Below are 19,236 nucleotides of genomic sequence, written 5' to 3'. Positions count from 1 at the left end.
TTCCAGGCGTGCTGGTCTGCCACATGCTTGCCTTCTACAGCCAAGGCTCACCCACTCAGCATGGTGTGGGTCACAGTGGGCTGGGGCTTCCCACAGCAATCCCCAACAAGACAGTCTTCTCCGTCAGAGGGGGTTATCACAGTCACTAAAAAGCAAAGAACCCTTCCAAGCTTCTTTGAATCCTTTGTTGTGGTCAAAAGAGCTCTGGTAACAACTACATCACTGACTTCCTTTAAGATGTAACCACAGGAAAGTGTTAAAGAATAAATTCAGAAAACACATGAGAAGCCAATAAATCTTCAGCTCAAGAGATGTTTGTTTAAATATGAATCTTTAATAATAAATCTGCAGTTTAAGAGACATTGGTTTAAATATGAATCTTTAATGATTGCGTCCCACTGTTTCTCTCTGCCATACTCCAAAGTATTCCAGAGAATAGAATCTAATGTTTAATGATAAATTTGAGTCACTACGTTATCAGAGGCGAAGAGGTAACAAATTACGGACTAGTGCAAAAAGTGGGGGTTTTCTCCAAAGTGTTTCCTCATCCAAAGTCAAACCTGAAGACTCGCCATTTCTTCCAACCCTGGAAGGCGGCTTGTAGAAGCGTTGACCCTTCCCAGCGTGCAGTTCTGAATGCACTACAGGACCATGGTATTAAAACGGGTAGCCATGGATGCCCAGTGAAAGGAGCCTCCTGCCTTTCCTCCCAGGACCACACAACAAAACCCAAGCTAGTGGCTGCTCTGTCCGCAGTGGCCACAAGAGGCCCTCACTTGTAAGACTTCTCGGAAGCTGCCACTAAGTCTTTAAACACTATGGGCTGATTTTGCCCAAGTGAATCTTTCTGTACCTAGATAAAAAGGAGGGTGAGGTGGGTGGCAGGCGGTGAGTACAAGTTACCCAAAGCCATGGAAAACACAGGGACCGGCCAAGAGCAGTCCGAACCTCATTGGTTTAAAGTTGTATAGGGACGTCCCTCCCCCACTCTCAAGAGTCACGCCATTTCATCTGCCTACCCACTCCAACCTGTGCCCTATTACCTTCAGCCATGGCCTCCTCCAGGGACAAAGTTCTTCTTCACCCAGTGGCCCATCAGCTCAGAATGGGAATGGTGGGATCTGGAACTTGGGACCCACCTCTAGGAGCTGACCTTCACACCCTTAGAAAAATGTTCTCACCACTTTTAGTCTTATTCCCTTTAAAAAAAAATCACTACAGATAAACACATTTTTCATAAATAAATCTGAGGCATATTTGTAATATATTAAAATTTTCACCAACAAAGGCGCGTTAAAATTTTCAAGTTCTGTCATTCAAGTTCAGTAAAGGCACACGTGTTTTCTTCTTTCAGGCCTTGAAAGAAAACATTTACTAGCCAAGAGTCACAAAAGTCATTTTGAGGGGACTTCCTTCCTTTGAACCTTCCTCTTCTTGGGATAGATAAGCAGTGCTCCTTCTGTGAATCAGTGAATCAGTGGCTTGACTTTACTTCCCAAAGAATGCCTCTAGATAGAGGATTCTAAATGGATTCCATGGTAGTCACAACCATGCTAGCCCATTCACCCCAAGCCGGCTTTGGCTTCCTATCATGGCTTTTCGTTGCCGAGACGGCCTTTCCTGTTCCCGGGTTCTGACGCTCGTCGCACCAGCCTTGGTGGAGGCTTGGGTGGAACATCTTCAGTCAAACTGTCTTCCCTGCCCCGGCCAAAGGATTCCTGTTGGTCTTCGGAGAGCAGGGGCTGCCTCAGCACCCCTGGTGTTTGGGTGCCCCCTTCTTTACTGCGAGGCGTTGGAGGGACACTGGGGGGCACTCGAGTAGAACCCACATCCACCTCGTTCTTCCATTCCATTTTGTAGGTCTGGGAGGCTTTCTTTGAGAACTGATCTGGCAAGAAGCGCCTGGTCCTGGGCTGCAAATTGAGCACGGTGGTTCCAGCATCTGTGTCCGAATCGCTGCTATTTCCATCTGTCACAGAATAGAATGGCAGTGTGGGCAAGCAGAGCAGAACAGAGGCAGCACAAGTCACAGCAAAACCCCAGTGAGTCTCATCCCCTCCCGGGAGAGTTTGGGGAAAGCGGGAAGCCAAAAATCTCACTCTAACCCCAACTGAGTGGACTTGAACTTCCTTCCATGTTAGCAGAGCACGTCCGTGCTAATTTTGAAGCATGTACTTTAACTGCTAAAGGCATTTCCCCATTGACCGCATTTCATCGCCCAACAGATATTAGCAAGTAAGTATTGGGGCTGAAATTCCGTCTGAGGAGCTCTGGTTCTGTCTTCAGCTGCTGCCAGGATCCTCTCAAGAGGGCTCAGCAATCTGACAGAGTTTTCTGCTGCCTAGATTATGTCCTTCATCTGGAATTTCACATGAATCTTTGCACTCTGGGTGCCCACAGAAGGACTCAAGCATCAATGTATACTTTCTAAGCCCAAGAAAGAAGTGTAAGTAGGCATTAGACCCCTGTCTGGGGGCTAGAATTCATGGGAAGACCATTGATGGGAACCACCCCTTGCCTACCAGCTGGCATGACTAGAATTGAATGTTTCTCTGGAAATGCAGGAGTAATAAAACAGTTACAAATCGTCACCCTCTTGCCTTCTGTTTCCTGGATTCTTGTTTCTGGTCCCCCTCTCTCTCCATTCCCACAAGTAACCTCTTCTTAATGAACTCAAGCAAACAAAACAAAAACAAAAAGCAAAAACAAACAAAAAACAAGCAAAGGTGCTTGCAAAGGGGGTCTGAATTGTTGCCTCCTATATATTAGCAAAACAGAATCCTAATGTAGTGCTGTGGTTTACAATGGTGAGCTTGTCTGTGTAGATGAGATTATCATCAAACAAGGAGGTTAAATCTATGGTCTACTCCATGAAAATACATTAGAATTAGTGTGTGGATGTAAGTGTTATATATCTTCCTATTTACAACTTTGTATTTATGGCTTAATAAGTCCACAGTAAAAGGACTTGCTTTTGCTATAATTAAAGGACAATTCTGAAAAACACAGGGTTAGATTAATTCTAATATGCACAGACATCTGTCAAGTAAGGTCGCAATGCTCACACAAGACAGGCTGTTGTTGCTTGAGGTTCACAAGTGATTGGTTTCATCCTTAAGGAAAAAATCTAGGACATTTTATTTCATAAGCATTCGTAAACATATCTGAAGGTGCTTCTGCTCCGGGCATAATCATTACCTGCATTTGAAACCTTCTTCTTCTTCTGCAGCTTTTCAGGAAGCTTAGTATTTTTAGGTAAGGACAAATATCGGGAGGTTGAAGTGGAAGCCTGTAAAGGCAATAGAAAAGGTTGCTCAGATGGCAGAAATGCCGCAAATGTCCGCCAGAAGCTACATGTTTATGACAAAACTAGATTTTAAATATAAAATGGGTGGATTGGTGCAAGCAGGCCTATAGACCCTACACATATGAGGTAGGAGGATTGGGAGTTCAAAGGTACCCTCGGCTATATTGGGAGTTTAAGGCCAGCCTGGGTTACATAAGGTTTAAAGTAAATGAAGCAAAAGCAAAAGGAAGACTATAAAAGGAATGAATTATTGTTTGTCTTTTTTTCTTAAGGTATGTCCCTAGGCTGGCCTCAAACAGTTCTCCTTCTTTAGTCTTTCAAGCAGTTGGGGCTATAGGAGCATGACTCTACAGATGGTAAAAAGACTTTATTATTTGTTCCAAGGGCCAAGGGAATTGGCCTTTGGCAGCCATTTAACCAGCAGTGCCAGAGATTCTTCCTGTCAGCTGGTGAGAGGAACAGCTGAGGGCTCTGCCCTTGGAAGTCCTGTGACTCTGGGGGCAAAGCTTACCCTGCGCTCTCGGTTCGAGCTGTTGTCCTTCCTGAGACTTTCCCGAAGGCTGTGCCGTCTGCGAATCAGGATCTCCTTGGCTTGTCTCTCGCTTGTGTCTGCCGTCAGGTTGTGTCTGTTATATGATAAGGTCTGAAGTGACAAAAGCATTTGGGACATTTTTATCAAAGGATCCATACGTTCTCCTCAACTTTACATCAGTAGGATGAAACCAAAACTGAAAGCCAGTCTCAAAGTTAACACTCAGAATTTAAAAGGATTAACTCTTTCGTAAATCGAGTATGCTTTTCTTTACTGAAAGAAACAGGCTCTGTACATTAGATAAGGAATTTAATTTGCAAACACCTTGTCTGTTTTTTTATGCTTCAACCATGATTAACAACAAAACAAAAATCATTTTCAAACACATTGTCTACCGGATAGAGATTGCAGTCATAAATGTTAGTTGTGCTGACACTTGGTGGCACCAACCCTTCTGACTAATTTCAGGGCTGTCATAGTGAGATGTTCTGTTACCACAGCAACTTTCACCTCCAAATGAAGGCTCTCCAGATCCCACATACATCATAGTTGCTGCCCAAGTTCATATCCCGATAGAATTGGAATGGACATCTTGGAAGTAACCCATGTTCTCAAATATATTAGGACCTGCAGGCCAATTAAAAGGTGATGAGGTTTAGCGTCTACTTCCGTCTCAAGGAGTTTACTACCTAGTTGGGCATTTGAGTCTAATAAAACCACAAAAGCAAATGCTCAAGCAGATGCACTGCGTAAGCCCTGTGTGTTATCTGATCTAGAAAAGCGTTGGGATGGTAGTCCTTCATAAGAACCTAAGCCTGGGGGTGCTACAGGCCAGCTAACAGGAAGCAGGGGCGGGCTCTAAGTATAGAGAGACAGGACGCCCTGCACAGGGCAAGGCTTGAGCTGAGAATCTGACGTTCCGTAAGAGTCTGAGGTGAGTGGATGGATGGAGTCATGTTAGAGAAAGCAGACCTTTGGCAGTAGAGGCCCCAAATTATCCTGGAAACAATAACCGTTGTTTTGTTTCATTTTAAACAGGAAGGTGCTTGCCCTTTAAAGAGCCATAGAGAAAGCAGTGGGAAGACAAATATGGATGAAATGGTGACAGCCAAGTCTATAGGTGTAGACTCTGAAGAAATGGAGATGTTCTCTGCCAGGCTGAACATGCCTCAGTTTCTTCATCTGCGAAACGGAGAAAACAATCACACCTAGCAGTGTGAGAGGCTCAAAAGAGTTAACACAAGTTGTGTGCTAAATGACTCTTGGCAAAGGGCAAGACTCCTGGATGATTGGCATATTATTAACCTACCATTTGCATACTATTAAAATAGGATATTAAGGATGGAAATACAGTGAAAGGAGCTCAGAAGACATGGAGAAATTCTAGCACTTTATGAAGAGTTGATACATTTACAGTCAAAGCAAATAAGATTTGTTTAAAAGGTGTTTTTGTTTTGTTTTATTTTGTTTTGTTTTATATATGAGGATTCTGTAGCTGTCTTCAGACACCACAAGAGGCCATTGAATCTCATTGCAGATGTTTGTGAGTCACCCTGTGCAGTTGCTGGTTGCTGGGAACTGAACTCAGGACCTCTAAAGAACAGTCAGTTCTCTTTACCAGTGAGCCATCTCGCCAGCCCTATAAGACTTTCTTCTTAAGAGAGTATTTTATTACCTATATGTGTTTGTGTTGGGGTACGTGATGGGTTTGTTCCCGGGTTTCAGCACCAATAAAGAGGGCATAAAAAGAGAGAAAGGGGTTTAGGGAGTGTGGCATGGTGGTGTGGGGGAAGGGGTACCTAGGCGAGCCCACGCCCAGGCACCTCTTCCCCCTGAGGGAGCACACACACACACAGACATGGTATAGAATAGAGTTTATTCGGGGCAGAGGATGGGAGTTAGAGAGGCAGAGAGAGAGAGAGAAGTGGAGGGTGGCCATGACCACGTGGAGAGATGGGGAGGGAGGAGAACCCAAGAAGGGTAGATAGGTGAGAGTGTCAAGAGGCAAGAGCTATGAGAGAGAGAGAGGAGGGGCAAGTAGCCCTTTTTATAGTGTGCCAGGTCTATGGGGCAGGGCATACCTGGCTGTTGCCAGGTAAGTGTGGGGTGGAGCTTAGACAGAATGCTAACAGTATGTGCACATGTGTGCTGGTGTCCAAGAGGCACTGGATCCCTCTGGAGCCTGGTTACAGGCAATTGTAGGTCACCTTGCCTGGGTGCTGGAAATACAGCTCAGGTCCTCTACAAGAGCAGGCACCCTCTTCACTGCTGTGCTATGTGTGCCCTGAGACCCACATGTACTTTAATATATAAAGCAATCAGCTCCTTTGTCCATACCTGGCCAGCACATCAGCCTTCATCTCTAAAACCAAAGCATCAGAACCCCTGGGCCTTTCATGCTCGGGTGTCTGGGAGAATTTAGGAAGTCCCCAGAATGGGATTCTGGGAGAACAAGGGTGTATGACCCATGTGACACTCACCAGGACAGTTATCTACAGAGAAACATATTCATGGAGCCCAGCTGGAAAGCATGTTTTTAGCCAAAATTAAGTATTCTGATGCATAAATTTTTCCTACCCGCTGACGGATTTGATAGAGATTCCTTGATAATATCTCTCTAATTTCATCCATTTCGCCTGGTGTGAGCTTCCTTATTTTCTCTTCACGGCAGTCACTGCAAATGGTTAGGGGAAAAATGTGTTTTACCTTGTGAAGTATTTTAGAATCATCAATTCCCGCTTTAGTGTTATAGTGTCATTGCTTCAGAGTAAGATTTTAGTTTAAAAGGAGCAATTAGGGATTGTTCAATATTTCCAAACATTCTAAATATTTTAAAGTACTCAGTTTAGAAGAATTAAGTTTCTAAAACTTATCTCAGTGATAAAACCATTCCTGTTTAGTTTAACCATTACGTCGTGCTTCCCTTGCATCTGATCTCCTGTGTTGTAGCCCAGGCTGGTGCAGAGCTCGCCCTCCTGAGACCCTGGCCATGCCGGGACACTGTGACTGCAGGTACATTGTTGCCACAGCCAGATTCTCATGTGATTGGTTTTAAAAGACTGACTCACAGTATTAACTATTCATTATTCCTAGCAAAAAAGTAATGCAGAATTATCAGTTCCAATAGAAATATAATTAGCACATGTCCAATTAAAAATATAATTTAATTTATTAGTCCCCATCCAGGGATTCTGGACTGAGTTCTTGCAGAGAGACAGCCAGGCCTTTATAGTCTTTTATACTCCCAAGGGATCTCCAATGTACAGCCGTGGCTGGGAACCACTGCATTCGGAAACCATGTGAGTTTCCCCAGGCCTAAGCACACTGCTATGAATACTCAATAAGGAAACAGATGCATTCTGGGTACAGTCACAGGAACAAATCTAGCACCCACTGAGAACAGTCCATTTGGCAAGGCTGAGAGAGTTTTACTGAACCTCCCAAAACTAATTTGACAAAGACATGGACACCCTAAACATGACAGTATTTTTGGACTTTCCATTCCCAATATAACACAACATACAGTATAATGTAACATAAGACATGATAGAAATACTACACAACCAGAGCTCTAGGGTTTAACCAGAATCTAACTCTTGTTTTGAGATCTCAAACCATCACTCTAGGATTTATATCAACAATACTGTTATTATACTATACATATACCATTACATTTTATTCTATTGTATATACTTATAAACATATAATATATAAAGTATATAATATGTACATTATACATAACAAAATATATATTTCATATATAATAGTATATATCACATATGATACACATTGTATAATATACACAATATTATACATATATTAAGTACATATATAATATATAAATATATGTTATGTTCTATAATGTATATATCACACATAACATTGTACATTATATATTACATATTATATTATATTGTATAATATGCATTGTATATTATATGTACCTATACAATATTATATGCATAGATAATATATCATATATTGTATATCAGATAACATATTATATATACATACATTATATATATTTTATATGATATGTGATGTGTGATGTGTGGTGTGTTATGTGTTATATGTTATACATTATATATGTCATATGTTATATGTTATATATCACACATCATTTATTATCCATCATATATCATATACACATATATTGTATGTTATATACTATGATGCATATATATGTCACATATCATATATATTATATATACACATATACTATAATGTATTATACATGCATACCATAAATATTGTATATATTATACAATGTATTATAATATATCTTATGTTATTACATAGCATTTAAATTATATATATTACGTATATAATATATATACATGTATATAGGATATATACATATGTATACTATAATGTACATAGTGTCATGTTACTATAATACTATTACTATCACAGGTCCATTACTATCACAGAACCATACCAATGCACACTTACTTATATTCGCTTCCCTTTACAATGTGGTACTCACTTGAGAGATGCAAAAGAGGGGACAGTGCTTATCATCCCTGTCTCTGCCATCTCAATGGCATGTTTTATCTCAAGTTTTTTATACAGGGACACAATGCTAGACTTGGGTTGGTTTTCTCGAATCAGAAGCTTCCGAAGGTATTTGTCATCAAACTTTTTGAACCTACAAATAAGTAAAGTCACTTTAAATTAATGAATATCTCATTGAACAAGAAAAGTATTCCAAAGTGAAAACTTAACAAAATTGAACCATTCTTACCATATTTTTATCTTTATATATGCTTTTGTGTGTGCATATATATGCACATATGCATGATGAAACTAACGAGCGTCCAAACTCTATTCAAATGGAACAGATCTCCCTGCTGCTCCCCTGCCCCCCACCATGTCAAACTTTTTGACATCCTGTGTAATCTTTCTCTTCTACATTCCACGATATGGGATGTCATTCCCATGTCAAATTCCTGATTCCCAGTGTGTCAGACAGAGACCACATCTGGAGATGTGGTCTTCACAAACATGACTAAGGTAACATGATGTCATTAGAGTGGGGTCCTCTCAGGGTGACTGCCACACTGGTAAGAAGGGCATCCTTAGACACAGACACTCAAAGAGACATGAGTGTGAAGAGTCTCGGAGTGTAGAACCCTCTGTAAGCAAAGAACAACATCTCCTTTCCTTAAAGCCCTCGAAGTGAACAGCCATTGTTAACACCCTGTGTTTGACTTTACACTTCTCATAAACGTGAGACAACCCCTTTCTACTGTTTGAGCCTCCTGTTGTGTACATCTTCACGATGGCAGGCCTGGCCAGCTAACACTCCACACCACCCGGTCAGGATCACCATCAAAACATACCCAAAAGTGTGGCCACTTTTCGGCACCTCCAGTGCCGTCACTAGGGTCCCAAATGCTATTGTGTTGTTTTTTTTCCTCCTGGACTTCAAAACTGATTTAGGCACCTACAAGGTGTCCCTGTCCCTTAGTATATTCTCAGCACAGAAACTAGAGTCTCTGGAAATGCTATGTGAATACTAGCATGATGCCAGTACTGCCCACGTGGGCTCCCTCCTCCCTCTGCCCCTAGGCACCTGTACTCTGAGGGTCGTTATAGTCATTGTCCCATCGACTACTAGGAATGCTTTCTCGGGTAGCTCTCACATCTTTCCTTCTGTAACATTCAGCAGTAGTTATCACAAAAGAACCTCAATGGGCCAGACATCTGTGTGCCATGTTTCCAAAGGCAACCACGCCCACTCTGTTCTGCTCCCCACTCCTCTGAACTCCATCTCCTCTCTCCCTGTCCAGACAGGTTTTCCTCCCTGGCAGCTATCATTCTGTAACAAGGTATGTAGTCTTCTTATTCATCTTACAGTCCATCTCTTGCAGTCAAAGATGAAATCTGTATTACAGGAATTCTCCCCACCTCTGTATCACCGATGAAGAGAACTGAGCCAGGCACAGTTTAAGCTTCTACATTATAGATATAGCAGTTGGCCCAAGGGCCTTCTTGGATCTAGATCTGCCAAAACCCAATAATAGCTTTCTGTTATAATCTAGATGGCCTTTGCCTTTTCCTACTCATGGTGGTCATGTTACTTGTTTTGGTGAATAGCCTCCTCCTGACACAATGATCAAAGAGGCTTGCCACAGAATCCCAGATCCTGCGTGTCCACACCACCTTAAGTGCACAGCATCACATCTATGAACCAAGGCAAACAGGATACAAATGATGACCTGATCTGACCTCCGCCATATGAGACAAGCTCTGGCAGGATCAGCTGACTGCCTTCCACCCTGCAGGAACAAGAACAAACCCAGCCCAGATGAGCCCAGCCCAGTCCAGCCCACGGGGAGCTTCTAGACTCACACGGGTTAATAATAAATGACTGCTATTCTGATCAGCTGGCTTTGTGAACGTGGTTATGCAACACCACATGCCAGTGTATAAGTAAAACAATAGGCAATAAATATTTGCTGAGAAAGAAATAGGTATATAACATTGATTCACCATAGACCCAAAGGGGTTTACTGGCTGGCGTGCCTGTGCCATGAGGGAAAACGACGTTCACCCGCCTCCTTGGCACTGCTCCATTATTCTGAGCGCTGGAGGGCTCTGAATAATTAAGGAGACACCCTGAATGTGCTGTACTAGTGGCCCACAACTATTAGAAGGCCGGGCCTACTCTTTCCGATGTTTATTTTGAATTTGGTGCCAGGCTCACTGAGCCAGGATTCTTTGCAGTAATACAAGGCCTCTAGCACGTCTCATATGACTATTATTGCTTTAAATTTTTACCAGAGATAAACCAAAGGGAGATGGGAGGGGTGGCCACTCTGTCCTGCATGGGGAGTGCCTATTTTCTTACTGCTTTCTCCCCCACCCAATTTGCCAAGCTCCACACAGGTGTTGCCTTTCATATCACTGGAGCTATGTCACTACTGTGTCACCTTTCATTCTGTTCTCAGCTGATCAAGCACCTCAAGAATTCTCCTCCAGGGCCAATGAGCATCTATAGCACTGAGGCTTTGGAATAAAGGAAAGATACCCAACACGCTCAAAGCACAACTTCTTTTTGTATGTTCTTTTTTTTTTTTTTGATGGTGTCCAGGGCTCTGTACAGACCTGAGAGGATATTCATAATTGATATGAAAGCAGCTTGTGCCAGCACCCAGTGTCCCGTATCCACTTTCCTGATGACGGTGCAGTAGACACTCAAGAAACTGTTTTGAAGTTTGTGTGGGAATTGAACATGGGATTGTAAAATGCTGTGGATCAATTAAAACTATTTTTTGGCTGGTGAACAGCATCATGGAAAAGCAACATTTGCTTCCAGAGACCAGCCAGACATGTCAGCGCTCTTCTTGTTTATGCTCAGAGTTCAGCTATGGCTTCCTTGAAAGGTTTGCCTGCAAGACATTCGTGGACCTCAGTGACACGTGGATTTCCCCTGTCTCACTCGGATTCTACTTCAAACCCACAGGATCTCAGCCTCACCACCACCTTCTCGGCACTGGTTAGGTGTTTGCTGCTGCTGTTAGTTTGACACAAACTAGCACTGTCTAGGAAGACGGAACCCCAACTAAGAAAGCATCTTCATAAGACTGCCATTTTCCTGATTATCGATTTCCTGAGCAGAACACAGTCAACTGTGGGTTGTGCCACTCCTAGACATGTGCTGCTGGGTGGTGTAGAAAAGCAGGCTAGCTAGGAACAAGCCAGGGAGCCATGCTTCTCTGAGGTCTCTGCTCCTGCCTTGAGCTCCTGCCCTGACTCCCTTCTTCATAGTTCACTGAAGCTATACGATGACTTTATCCCTTTCCTCCACAGGTTTCTTTGGGTCCTGGTCTCCATCACAGCAATAGAAAGCGAAATAGGATGTCCCCTTTTGTTCCTAAATGTGCCCAGGGGCTGCTAATCTACTGAGTAACTACACATGTCTGTTTCTCTGTACTGGACGCACATGAAACCAAGTCTTCACATGGAAAGGACACTCCCCTCTTGTCTGCAGCATGCCTCCCACTCTCCATGTGGAGAGACTGCTGCTCGGAGTCTACAGAGCAAAACAGGTGACGGAGTTGAAAGGGAGAAGATAAAAGAGCAGGGGAAGAGAAGAAGAAAGTCTGTTGTATTGGTTTGGCGCATAAACGGAATCCTCTATGTGAGGGAATTCCTAGACTACATAATAGAGCTGGAGAGGGCTGAACAAGGCTAACTTTAATCCATATCCAGTAGAAAAAAAAATGACTGCTTCCCAAGAGAAATGGCTGTTTGTCCAGAGTTTTACAAAGCAGACGCAGTCAGCTTGACTAACTTGTGCTCCCAGGAAGCCAACAGGGCATTCTGCCTGTACAAAAACATCTCTCCTTAGTTTATAAAATAAGACTAAGATCAGGAGACCTTCCAACGTCCATGAACATGGACAACGCTTTAAGCTTTGTAATTGCTCTTGACTAATATCTTTTTAACTCGATGCATTCCTTAAAGGCTCGCTGTCTCCCATATCTCCACTTCCAATCACAACACACACACACACACACACACACACACACACCTGTCTACTATATAATTTCTTTGTTTTCTGAATTATAAAATTTGATGCCGACATACACATCATATATAGCCCAATACTGCACTACATTGTGTGAGCAAACAGAAGCATTTGGATTCTTCCACCTTAAATATGTAGATTGGAAAAAGGCCAACTTTATATCAATGAGTTATTAGGGAGGAAAATTTCTGTGAGCCAGTTAGAGAGAAAAAGCAAGAGGAAATATTTCAATACAGTCTAGAATGTTTCCCTCTGATTTCATGGTCCAGCTTAAATGCTGCTTTTTTTTTTTTTTTTTGAGAAGTCTGGTCTAGCCAGCAATATATGCACAAATGCTCTCAGATCACTCTGCACATAAAGAGGCCTATTGGTAGCATTGGCCACGATGCCAGCATGGCTGTTTCTGACACCTGCCATGGGCTCCCATTTGATGATAAGGGATGGCACCTGGGACTCATGTTTCAAATGCAGCTGCCAGAATCCCTTCATTTCTTGATCTCAGTGCTCTACCTGGTCATCGGTTCCAACCTCAATTTATAACCACCATGAAGACAGCTGCTAAATTATATCTGGACAGTAGTGGCACATGCTTTTAATCCCAGAACTTGGGAGGCAGAGGCAGGCGGATCTCTGTGAGTTCAAGGCCAGTATGGTCTACAGAGCAAGTTCCAGGACTGTGAGGGCTTACACAGAAAAAGCCTGTATCAAAAAATTAAGACCCAAACCAAAACAAATATAAGCAACAAAACAACAACAAAAAGAAGCAACTGTGTGTGTTTGTGTGTGTGTGTGTGTGTGTGTGTGTGCTTTCTATAAAATGTATGGGTACATTCAGGTACATGAATCCCTCGATGTAAGGGTTTTTTCCTTCAGGTTTACCCGCTGGTGCTGTGAGTCTCTGCCTCTGGTATGCCCCTCTAGCTAATGTGGCAGAATAGACAGTAATGGGACCCTTGGCTTTTAATTCATTGACTGGGGCTCTTGGTTACTCTGCAGTGAGGAATGGCTACAAAGCTCCCTAGTCATGAAATTTGCATGGAAAAGCTACTTGACTGCTTCTGAGGACCCTGGCTAATGGTAGCAGAGGATGTCCTGTCTTTAGATGGTCTCTCTTCCATCTTGCACCTGAAATAGGTGACATTGAAGGAGTAATTCTGCCTCTAGGCTAAGTATGGAGGCCACTCCCAGTTAATGGGAACATGAAGTGACATTCTCATCTGCTAAGCCAGGGTCTCCTGCTTCACATTATTCATATAGGGAAGTAAGCTCCTGCCTCATTTCTAACACTTTATAACTCTGCTGTACCTAAGATGTTGTTGTAATAGTTGGCCCAGACAACAATGTGGAGCCTCCTGCCTTAGACTCTAGGGCTCTGGGATCACAAGCGATATCATAGGATATCGCTATGCCTGTCTATAGCTAAGAGTAACCATAAAAAGACACACAGTAACACAGCGTACGATCCCCAGGCTGAAAAACAGTACACCTATGTGTATTGTTTCCAATAGTGGCCTGTATGTATTTTTTCCAATAGTGACCAAGAATCACTTTGATAGAATGTTCCTTGGCCTCTTACTTGTCTCTCCAGAAGTTGTGACCCCAGTGTCCACAAACATCTTCAATCCCAGTCTTCACATGATCAAAAAACTAAAACAGAAGGAAAGATGGGCTAATTATTGGCTTTTCCTTGCAAGTGGTCCTTGTACTCCACTGACATCATGTCTAACTCCAGGGACGCTCACAGTTGGTTTTGCTGGAAGCAGTCAGCCAACCATTTATCTTCAATTCCTAAAGCAATATTTTAATTACTTTGATTATCCTAATTCTGATCATACTTTTCAAAATGACAAGAAATATCTGGTAGAAACATTTTCAGGTTGAAGGCTTTCTATTCTGTCTGCAGGCTCAGGACTTTAGCTGGCTTGGACTGGATACCATGGGGTTATGACAAGTCTGTCTCCCATCACAGACCTTCCTGGGGCCTCCCCCATCCCCTTGAGACTTCTACTCTTCCCTTTCCTTTCCAGCAGTGCATAATAGTGCAATGTCGTTTTTCTCATTACTACATATTTTCTTTATTAAGCTGTTCCCTGGTCAGCACCTACCCGACAGTGGATTTCTTCACTGACAGCTTGCTGCTTCTTATTGGATCTCTTAACATCAAGAAACTCCACCAGTGGCCGGATAGTTATTCCCTGCATGAAAATATGCACATAAATAATGGGTTTTCCCATAAGAAAACGGTCAAACCATAGTTTAACATCTCCTAAGAATCACCGACCACCGACTAAAGCTAGACTGTTGCTAAGGGTTAAGATGGTAAATGCAAAATTTTGTTATTCTTATCTTTCATTTCCACAGATGTCTGATTCTCATAAGACCACTTTCAACACAAACCAGATGCCAAAAATGGAAATTATTGGAAAATAACTGTAAGAAATAATGAAGTTCTGAGGAATTGGCTACTTGCTGTGTTGTTACCCAGAGGAAAACTCTCCTCTTCCCATGTGCTCATTCTACAGAGACAGTTTTCACTAAGCTGCTTCTGCATGCCTGGCATGGGGCTTGGGCATAAAAACATGAAGATGGACAGCAAAGGACCGTGGCTCTAGGGCTTTGTCTAAAAGAAGGTCATCTCTATCCCAACACAGCCACAAAGGAGGCCAAAGGAGTGACAGGCAGACACATGGAGAGAGCCAAGGGAGCTTCAAACCAAGGAAGTGCTCAGCAAGAATCCTGGAAGGTTCTGGTATCACTGCCTGGCAGAGACTTCGGGAGAGCCCCTGAGCAGCCATGGGTAACATTGCAAGGGTGAGCTTGGCACACTCAGAGGTGAACCTGAGAAAATTACAAGCTCCTGAGTAAAGCAGGGGAATAAAGAAAACTCCATCCTCTGAACAAAGAGCTCTGTAAAATCTCAGTCAACATCTCACTCAAAAATGAAACATTAAAAGCATCTCCATTAAAGGCATGGAGGGCAGAGGCACTCGGTTCTGCTGTCAGGCACAGATTCACCTGTTACACTACAACCAGAGCCAAGAGAAAAGGCAGGAAGTGCTGACAACAAAGTGGCAAGAATTCATTGCTGATGGACAGTTTGTATCTTTGTTCTAAAACATAAAAGATCTCTTCCCTATGGAACCAGCAAGAAAGTGACTAGAAGAAAATCAACACACAGGGCCCATCCCTTAAAGAGCATAAACAATAATCACATAATTGCAATGTTTATTTTATTATGTATTACTTCATATTATGGCTACAGGGTATTTTTGTATAACTAATATATACTACTATATAATATGGCATATACACTGTTCATATTACATTCATATTAGATACATTTTATGTTTTTATATTCATATATACAGAGTCTTATGACAATTGCATAAAACCCCTATATGGAGAATGGTAAAACTTGACTGAAGAATATTAGGAAGAATTGAAATCTAAAAATACATTTAAAATTTTAAATAGGAAAATAGATTATAATGACAACTTAACTAATGGCTACACATAACACAACATGATAATGTGATGTTCAGATGTGAAACAGAACTTGGGCAATCTAACTAACCTGCAACAGAAAAGGTGTCCAGAATTATTTTTTCAAAAACAAAAGTAAAGGGAAATTTGCAGACACAACATAATCTATCAGATATGACATACATAAGGTGCAATATTGGCACCAAAAAAGGCAAGAGAAGTGGTGTGGGGGAAGAACACCTGGTTCTTGCTTGGGAATACATAGCATGAAGGCTGTATGCATGAGATGAATTATTTCCTTGATGAGAGGAGTGGTTATGTTTAAGTATATTGTATGCCATTTGATTTTCATCTCACCTTTCCCCTGTATTTAGATGTTGTGTTGAGTCAATCCCATGCTAGCTTAGAACTCACGATGTAACCCAGGCTAGCCTTTACATTGTTATAAATCCTCCTGCCTCAGACTCTCATTTGCTAAAATTGCAGTTGTGAGCCATCACTCTTAGTGCATTTTAGTTTTTTCAAATGATTCAGACAGAGATTGAGAGGATGTCCAACCAATGACTGGTCTAGCTTGAGGTCCGTGCCATGAGAAGGAGTCCACCTCTGACACCGTAAATGATACTCTGCTATACCTGCAGTAGGAGCCCAGCATAACTGTCATCTGAAAGGCTTCACTCAGCAACTGATGGAACCAGATGCAGAGACCCAAAACAAATATTAGACGGAGTTGGGGGAGTCCTAGGGAAGACGGCGAAGGAAGGACAATAGGAGCCAGTGGGGCCACGAGCACCAATAGAACCCACAGAACCAACCAACTTGAGCCCATAGGAGCTCACAGAGACTGAACGACCAAACAAGGAACATGCATGGTACTGACCTAGGCCCTCTAAACATACGCAAGAGTTGTATAGCTTGATCTTCATCTGGGGTTCCTAACAGGAGCTGGGGCTGTCTGACTCTGTTGCCTGCCTTTTTCCCTCTAAGTGGTCTGCCTTATCCAACCTCAATAGGAGAAGATGCTCCTAGTGTTACTGCAACTTGACATGCCAAGTCAAGGCTGGTTGATATTCATGAGAAGTTTCCCCTTTTCTAAAGAGAAAGGAAGGAGGAATGGAAAGGGGGAGTGGAAGAGGGGGAATAGCTGGCAGGAGATGAGGAAGGGGAAGCTGCTATCAGGATGTAAAAGAAATAAATAAATTTATGAATTAAAAAAATGGTATTGATTACATAATACCTCTATGTGCACACATCCCTTTTCAAAGTTTTGTTCCATCAATCCAGTAAGAACATTTTTTTCTAGCATCTTTCCTTCCTTATTTCCTTTCTTCCTTCGTTCCTTAATTCCTTCTTTCTTCCTTTACTTTTTAAGTGAAAACCAATTTCAAATAAATTTTGTATGAGACATCTCTTGTGTCATATTTATGTGTCAGTCTGCCACTTGGAAATCACACAGGAGCTAATAACAGTTTCCCAATCAACACTTTCTGGAATTTTTAATGTATGAAAAGTGAATGAGATTGTGATTTTCAGAGATGGTGGCCTCAGTGAGTTTCATGTCGCATGAAATGCTAGGAGTTCGAGATCAAAACAAGAAAGCCAGTGCCATTCTCAACCTTGAAAATGTCTAACACATTCTGAAGACATGAATTGGGATTACACACATTCCTTCCCACTTTCAGCATTTATTCAGTAAGTTAAAGGGGAAATCCTGTATTTGAAACCATGGTATATGAAAGTAAGAATGGGTATCTCCAATCGTGATGTTGATTCCTACTCGCCAGACAGACTGAAAGTCAATGAACTGAATGGGTAAATCACACTGACCAAATCCAGGAAGCAGTGTAGAGACCTCCAGATAAATTCAAGCTGTTAAAGTAAAACATCTAAGTTCACAATTAATAACTGAAAGATTGTGTGTCTAATCAAAATCACTTTCCTTTAATATGTATTCCTCTCTGGGGACTGCTTTCAGTTGTCATATCATGCCAAGTAGAAATCATTCGTGAGACACTGATCCGTTCCTCTCCCTCCCTCACTTCTTCCTTTCTGGGGCATTTGGAAGCAGAACATGTGGCATGTGTTCCTGCCTTGCCTAACTAATCAGGATATTTTATTACATGAGCCAAAGCCTCTGGTTTGTAAGAACAGAGGGAGAGAGAGAGACGATACCTCTGATGGGACACCCATTTTACGCCTTTGGAAATTTTCTAATTTAGGTTACACAGTAAGCCATTAGATAGGACTTCTAAGAATAAGATAGCTGGTTATTATTTGTGGAGGATGAAAAAGCTAAAATGTAATCCAGAGTCTTGCAACAAAATATGAAAAGAAAAATCTTTGCAAAGTACAAATAAATCCACACCTGTCACTCAAGTTTGGCACAACAAATACAGTACCACAAATTGGGGTCTTCCTCAGAGTCACCTAACTGGAAGGATAGAGAATTGCTGAGAGTAACATTTCTACCTTGTTCTATCTGTGCTTCGTGACACCAAAGAGAGAAAAGAGAAAAGCCTAACCTGTTGTTTGGTTAAAATAAGCGTTCTTTTGGTCCATTTGCAGGGAAAACTAAGTTCTTATTTGTGGAATTAATACTGACAAAGAGGAACTTCTAATATTTCCATGTTGAGTTAGCAAGGATTTCCCTAGCAAACTTGCAAGTAATGTATGTACAAAAACTATCATTGTTCGCCTGGGGAGATGGCTCAGTGGGAAATACTTCTTGCTATATAAGCATAAAGAGCTGAATTCAGATCCTCAGAGCTCATGGAAACGGTTAGGCATAGACACATACATCAGTAATAGTGCTGTGCTTGCTGGAGTTGAGACAGAAGGATTGCTGGGCTTGCTGCCCTCCAGCTTACCCAAAACAAGAGGAGGTCCCGGTTCAGTAAGAGACCAGATGCTGTTTCAAGTTCAAGGGAATAAGGCACTGTGAGTAATATAGGGGGTATACCAGAAGTCTGTCTTTGGACTCTGTGAGAAAACTAAAAGAAACACTTTCTACAATCAAATGCGTGGCTGAAGCTCTCATCTTATAGAAACTGGAATGAGAGCCACATTTGTCAAGTGTCCCTTGCCAGTAATCCTTCTCTTGGCAGATTGTTTGCTCCTAGTGTCTCTCTTTTGCATCTGGTTAGTCACAGGTTCACCCTCATCATAGAGATCCTGTTAGCATGGCACACCTCACTCGGGATGCTGCTGCTTTTTCCTACGGTCGTGGACTGATCTCTGCAAAGTCTGTCACCCCTTGGCTTCTGCCTCCCCACCCCACACTTCATTCATCACCAGCCACTCTGTTCACTCTTCTGAGATTATCCAGCTTCCTCAACAATTTATCAACTAATGCTGTGTGTCTAGGCTCTGCCCTCAGAG

General features: G+C 42.2%; 1 protein-coding gene across 1 annotated transcript in view; it reads right to left on the bottom strand.

Moving 5' to 3' along the window:
* Positions 1 to 338: 338 nt before the first annotated feature.
* Positions 339 to 19,236, bottom strand: part of Slc9a2 (solute carrier family 9 member A2) — an 82,467-nt gene continuing 63,569 nt past the window's right edge. Inside the window, exons 6-12 of the mRNA XM_052193547.1 lie at positions 14,481 to 14,570; positions 13,952 to 14,022; positions 8,326 to 8,487; positions 6,417 to 6,513; positions 3,819 to 3,950; positions 3,199 to 3,289; positions 339 to 1,969 (exon numbers count right to left, since the gene is read on the bottom strand). Of these exons, the coding sequence (XP_052049507.1) occupies positions 1,590 to 1,969; positions 3,199 to 3,289; positions 3,819 to 3,950; positions 6,417 to 6,513; positions 8,326 to 8,487; positions 13,952 to 14,022; positions 14,481 to 14,570 (1,023 nt within the window). The 3' untranslated portion in view covers positions 339 to 1,589. The remainder of the gene's footprint in view (positions 1,970 to 3,198; positions 3,290 to 3,818; positions 3,951 to 6,416; positions 6,514 to 8,325; positions 8,488 to 13,951; positions 14,023 to 14,480; positions 14,571 to 19,236) is intronic.

This window comes from Apodemus sylvaticus, chromosome 9 (genome assembly GCF_947179515.1).
Source record: "Apodemus sylvaticus chromosome 9, mApoSyl1.1, whole genome shotgun sequence".
Taxonomy (NCBI): Eukaryota; Metazoa; Chordata; class Mammalia; order Rodentia; family Muridae; genus Apodemus; species Apodemus sylvaticus.
This window is presented reverse-complemented; position numbering and strand designations above follow the sequence as displayed.